The sequence below is a fragment of the Diadema setosum genome, chromosome 5 (genome assembly GCF_964275005.1).
Source record: "Diadema setosum chromosome 5, eeDiaSeto1, whole genome shotgun sequence".
Taxonomy (NCBI): Eukaryota; Metazoa; Echinodermata; class Echinoidea; order Diadematoida; family Diadematidae; genus Diadema; species Diadema setosum.
This window is the reverse complement of record NC_092689.1, coordinates 41,091,791-41,098,487: the sequence shown is the minus strand read 5'-3', so window position 1 is coordinate 41,098,487 and position 6,697 is coordinate 41,091,791. Positions and strand designations below refer to the sequence as shown.

At 37.5% G+C, this 6,697-nt stretch overlaps 1 protein-coding gene across 2 annotated transcripts in view; it reads right to left on the bottom strand.

Moving 5' to 3' along the window:
- The window catches only part of LOC140228291 (small ribosomal subunit protein eS24-like), a 109,186-nt gene extending 105,041 nt beyond the window's left edge, over nt 1-4,145 (bottom strand). For both annotated transcript variants that reach the window (XM_072308517.1, XM_072308516.1), the window contains exons 1-4: nt 4,082-4,145; nt 2,264-2,329; nt 954-1,163; nt 64-174 (exon numbers count right to left, since the gene is read on the bottom strand). In XM_072308517.1, the coding sequence (XP_072164618.1) occupies nt 64-174; nt 954-1,163; nt 2,264-2,329; nt 4,082-4,084 (390 nt within the window). In that variant the 5' untranslated portion in view covers nt 4,085-4,145. The remainder of the gene's footprint in view (nt 1-63; nt 175-953; nt 1,164-2,263; nt 2,330-4,081) is intronic.
- Nucleotides 4,146-6,697: the final 2,552 nt, after the last annotated feature.

Below are 6,697 nucleotides of genomic sequence, written 5' to 3'. Positions count from 1 at the left end.
AGTTGGGAAAAATATATGACTGCATGGCAAGTACAGCGTATAGAAATGAAACATTTCTGTTACCTTTTTGCCAGTAGTGACTTTGGCCTTCTTTGTACCCCGAACCTTCTTCTGTCTGTTCTTCCTCTCCTTCCTCTGCTTTGATGATGACTTGGGCTTCTCATAGAGTCCATGCTAAAAAGGGGGTGGGGGACAAAACTTTTCCGCTTAATGGTGCAGTCAGCAACAAAGCATTCTGATACATGTATCTTTAATCATCATCTACTGTACTGCAGTGTTTTGACAAAAAGAAAACATATCTCTATCTGAGCAATTTTTAGATATTTGAGCAAATACCAGTAGATTGTCAGCTGTGGCAGAATGAAAATCATTCCTTATCATTTCTTTAGTATTTACACACACACACACACACACACACTTAAAAAAAAAAAAACATCAGGGATTTTATCTCAATATGTAGTTTGCCAGCAAAATCACAGTTGTATTGTTTTGCATTGTTTTGGCAAAACCACATATCTCGATGAGCATGTCAAATCTTTTTACATTGTCATTAATTCATTGTGATGATATCAAGTGTATACTATTGTCAATTAGTCACACACTTGTCTTTGCCCTGCTTGAAAAGGAAAAAAATAGCAAAATGCAGGAGCTAATTTCAAAGAACATGGTACAGTTGCCACCAGAACTCACAATGATGATCATCATCCATGAAAGGGGAACTGAAACCCCTAGTAACCTCTTTGTTGATTCTATATCAGTAATCACTTTATGCATGTGTAATTACTAAGGATGCCAATTTCATAGCTTTAAGATCGAGCCAACTGATATTCCCATTAGAGTGTTAGCTGTCCAAGTCAATGCAAGCACAGTTAGCAATGCTTTGCTGGTAGGTACACTTTGCAAGTAATCATTTTAATCAGCTCTAAAGCCAAAATTTATGATTTCGTATTTACCCTTGCCAGTCTGTACTTGGGTTCGTATTTCTTGGCGTAGTCCAGCGTGTCGTAGATGAGGGCAAAGCCAGATGTGCGGCCACCTCCAAATTGTGTGTGGAAGCCGAAGGCGAAGATGACATCGGGTGTAGTCTTGTAGACCTGGGCCAGGCGCTCACGAATTTCTGTCTTCTTCACAGTGGCTTGACCAGGGTGGATCACATCAACAACCTTAACAGGAAATGTTAATAATAGAGTTATTATTATATATCAATAATAATACACATACAATGTACTGTGAAAAAAAAAAAAAAAAAAGATTGGCCCAGTGGTTCAATGGTATTAGCTCTTTGGCTGAATATCACACTCACCGTAAACAGCTGTCTGCACTATGTGTTCCAATTACTGAGCAAATCTGCCTGGACAAGTATAGTTATTAAAGGTGCATAGTCCCGGTAGTGTAGAGGGCGCTGTTGATGATACTGCCGATCACCGATAGCATTGATACGAAGATTGCCGAAGTTGAGCTGTCATCAAGAGTAAAGCGCGTAGGTGTTGCTAAGTAACGTTGCCTTCGTTGTCTCTCTGCGCATCACGCAGTCTGTAGTAATACTAGGGTGCGTGCATATGTTCTTCTTATTATGACATCACAAAAGAAGTTTGCTAAAGCTGTCATCCCCGTCAGCCGAATCATAAGCCGAACTGTGATCGGACCACTTACTACAGTGGATTGGACTTCTTCGGACTCGGGGAAGTGGGCCACAGCGTAAGCGCCAAAGAGGAGTCGATAGCATAGGCATCTATAGGAAACTTGCACCATGCGCCCGCGTACGCATTTGACTAAAACACCGGGACCATGCACCTTTAACAAATATTCCTCAGAATAATGATATGTGTAGTCTTTATTAGGCAATTCCCAGCTCTAATGAAAGAGCTTTCAAAACTCTGTCCAATTTTGTCATAAATGAAAATTTGATTCTGCCAGGCGGGCGAAAAGTCATAATCAGCAAAGTCCAGGCAAGCATTCAAGAGTAAAATCCAGTGGCAAATATATCTAGATCTTTCCTTTTCTGAAACACATTTATGTACAGAATGAACATCAACGAGTTCTTGCAGGGCATACAATACTACTGCTACTATCTCACCTATCTTTAAAGGTCTGCTCATATCTTCAGTAATTTCAGTGCAATTAAAGTGCAACATGGTACAGACATGTCACATAAGCTCAGGTGGTGCTTGTCATCATGACAAGAGGATCAAAGTTTGCACAGCACTTGTGATTGGTCCATTGCATTCCTTTTATAGACATTGGCTGCTTTGTGTGTACTCACCATTTGCCTCCTGTTAAGGAGACGGTTGGTCATGAACTTCCTTGTCCTGATTGTGATTGCTTCCCCCTAGCAGAAAAAAAAAGAGAAAAAGAAAAAGAAAAAAGTATAATTAAGGAGTCAACATTTTTTTTTTTTTTTTTTTTTTTTTGGGGGGGGGGGGGAGGGGGCTGTCACCCGGCAACTTAGGGAAGCGCACCAGGGAAAGCCCAACATCTTGTATCCTTGTATTTTGCTTGTTTTGTCCGTTTATCTGTTATCACTTGTATTGTCTTGCAAATGCCAAATATATATCTGATCTACATAATAATGATAATAATTGCAATCATTTGGGGCTTCTATGCAGTCTGACTCCAATTAGAGAATTATACATTCTGAATAACTAGATTAAAATGTCAATATTCATAAGTTTTTTTTTTGTTTTTTTTTTCCATGCAACTGCTACCATTCTAAAAACTATATCATGGTTACATATTATCTACTTTAAGTAGAGCTAGTGCAGAATTAGACTATCAAGTATACAGTCAACTGACAATATTCTAAGCAATAATGTAATGCTAGTTCTAACATCCCTGAAAATGATGTATGGTCTACAGTAAATTTCTAGTTACAAATAGACTACCGGCAATAATACCTTTCATTTTAACTTGCATTCGAATGATTCATCAATCTGCATGGCACTTTACAGCCACTAGATCGAAATCAAATCAAATCAAAATTTTCTGGTGATTTTGATACATGCAAAAAGCAAAATGTGTATAGATGTCTAGACTTGTGAAAAAAAAAAAATATCTGAAATCAGATCTAGATCTACGGAGTATCATCATGCCTGGGTAAATAAAAACGTAGGGGCCCTTTTTTGGCCAGTTAGGGTTGTGATTAGTCTTAGACAGAAAAATCAGTCACACAAGTGTCTGCCCAGAGTCTTCTTTTATAATTTTTTCACTTTAATAACAGCTCTCCTCCATACAAAGGGGATTCTGTGAAGCCAGACGCAGCTAGAAGTTGCACTCTGTCTCCTCGCGGAACATATCCCTGATCCAACAAGATAAATTTACATACATGTACAGATCAATCTTTTGGTCAAGGTTGTGATACTGATCACGCTGATAGGGTTGTAAATTTTAGGTTTAAAATTTAATTAGTTTGATGCGAGGATTAGGATTACGGTTAGATTTCTAGGCGACTAGGGTTGATGTGTGTGGGGAGAATTTGTTTGGCTTAGCTTGCAGATATTTCAATTTTCATGTCGCAGGAGCAAAATGTCATGGAACCAAGGGGAGAAATAGACTCCTCGCCCGCGATCATGACACAAATGCACGATTTTAGACGATCGCATGACAGCGGTTCAGCTGCCGTGTCATGTTCACAGCACTCGATGCACCGTGGTTATAAAACGGCACTTCTTGAAGTTTGGTTGTGAGCTGATAGAGTGAAGACTGGGATGAGGGCAGTTTGTGTCAAGTGTAGATATTGGCGATAGAAAACCTACAAGATAAACACAAGTCACAGCAGGTAGGACCCAGCTCAAAAGTACACACGTTATCATTTGGTACAGTCCCACATATAGTCATCTATGTCTGACTACGGTGTTGGCTTTGTCATTAGATACGTACAGTACAGCCAGTGTACTTTACATTACACAGTCGGTACCATTTCCTAAAAATTCAGACCATTTCATCTTCGAAAAATGCTGTCATAATTTCAAATATCTCATTCTCGGAGAACTTTACAGTTCATTCATCATGATTTATCGACAATCCATAATATCCATTTCAGATTGCGATGGATATCACGGATTTTCCTGACACTCCTCATTACCATTTTCACGTCGTACGGCTGCCTGATCGAAAAGAGGATTCATAAAAAATGGCAAGAAAGAACATACAGAGGGCGCGCGTCAACGTGATTCGAGAATACTAGTACCCTGCTGGCCACAAAAAAAAACAAAACAAACAAACAAACAAACAGATAAAAGAAAAGATGCAATAATTAATTGTACTAGTAAATGATTTTAATGACATCGTCATTGACATGCTATCAGATATAATAATGATAGTTATACAGATATACTTTTAAGGAAGAAACAAAAGGACATTCATTAGTTTTGCTTGGCTTTTGTTCGTATTCCTGATAAACGTGCCATGATGCACGTGCTTTATTTCTCTTTCCCATTTATTCATCAGCTATCGTCCAGTCGTCTTTGATTTACTTCTTTAATAACATCATTAAAATCATCTCCCGACTTCATTGTATGTATGATGACATGCTGTAAAGGAGGAAGTACATAAAGGGAGAAAGAGAGAGAGAGAGAGAGAGAGGAAAAACAAACACCTTCCAATCTTGTTTATGTCTTCGTATTTGCTGTTGAAAAGGGGAGATAAGAAAGACTATCAATGAATATTTCCTTTACAGTAATTATGTACTGAGGCAAAAGAAAAGTAGGGAGGGCCTGTCTTCACCGACCCTGTGGATACACAAAGGCAGGGGTCAATGCTCCACAGGGCCGGCGGAGCGTTTTCAAAATTGGGGGTGGGGGCACTTCCGGGTTTCATGAGCTGACAAGCAAAAAAACAAAAACAAACAAAAAACCAACAACAACCACAACAAAAACACAAAACAAAAGCAGGTCTTCAGCTCATCTTTCTCCTTCCACTTCTGGGCATCTTCAGCTGACAAGTAAAAAAAAAAAAACAAAAAACAAAAAAACAACAACAACAAAAAAAGGTCTTCAGCGCAAAAATATAACCTTACCACGCTCATACTTCATGTCTCTATCAATTTCTTTCTATTGCCACTTATACGCACTTCCTGGGTAAAAAAAGCCGGGGCCCAAAGTGATGACTCCTTATGTATTCCTTTGTATGATGAAAAAAAAAAAAAGGTGGAGGGGGGCTGAGCTCCATCCTGTATATGAAGAGCTCATTTGCAAAAGGGGTTAGATCCATTTTTGACGAAAATTGAGTTATTAGCATCACTGCACAGAATTCCATTTGAGTTAGTTACAATGAAAATTTCAAATCCAGACAAACATTTGAATAGAAATTATAGCAAAATTAGATTTTGATTTTCCATACACTTTCCATACAAATTCTCACAAACAAACCAGTTTTTCTCTAAAGTACTGAAAGTGGATCTAACCCCTTTTGCAAATAAACTCCTCATATCTATCTATCTATCTATATATTATATATATATATATATATATATATATATATATATATATATATATATATATATATATATATACATATATATATATAGGCCCCTATACATTGATTCACAACAGTCGTTCAGTATGTAGTTTTGACGAATTTTCGCCCATAGGGCTTTGTCAAGTCAATTTGTCAAGTCAAGTTGACTGACAAAGCCCTATGGGCGAAAATTCGTCAAAACTACGTCTCTCACGGAGTTTTCATATTGAACTACTGTTGTGAATCAATTGCTTTTTTGACTCCGAGCAGAAACCTATTGCTATATATATATATATATATATATATATATATATATATATATATATATATATATATATATATATATATATATATATACATATATATATATATATATATATATATATATATATCTCAACCCCCCAGAAAAAAAAAAAAAAAAAAAAACAGAGAACAAAAAAAAAAAAACACCAAACAAACAAAACACCTTGCGGAAACAAACAATTTTCTTGCTCGTAGGGCGGTACTAGTGACTAGTGTTAAGATCAAAGAGATTTTTCTCCTCACTGGGGAAAATCTCTTTGGTTAATCGAAAGAGCTAGGCTCTTCCACCTCCTTGATGGTTGCGCGCAGTGCATGCTAGTATATAGTGCTTGCATGTGCGTGCGGTAGGTGTATGATCGGTGCATACACTGTGCATGCAATTGCCTGTCACTTGTGAAATACTAGATCTAGCTGAACAAAAGGTATGCGTATGTGTCCAGTAATGGTTCGGTGCATCTTTTGCTAAATTTTATCGAAATGTTTCCATTTATACCTGAGAGCAGAAAAGTTACAATGTACTAACCGAGGTTAAACCTTGACGGACAGATAGTCTAGATTGGATCTATCTACACCTGTAGCTCGAGTCTTGCAAGACTGTAGACAGTAGACATTGGTAGATAGCTGTAGAGTCAGTCCCACAGCTTCGAATTGATGTTTGATGCTCGATATTCTACGTGATACTGATAAATGCTACCCATGATTCCTGTTTAAAATTTTACCTATATTTTTATTGTAATTGCATTCACATCTCGTTTTTTTTTTTTTTTTGATATCTCGGCCATTTCAAAACCAATTTTCACCAAATAAACTTTTGATTCCCCTTAAACTTAGAACTGCATGCTCTTTGACATCTCATACAGTGCCAGTGCCAGTGGTTTCTGATCTGAATATATCGCAAAATGTTAAAAGCTAAATCCTCGCCTCATACCAGAACTGTACG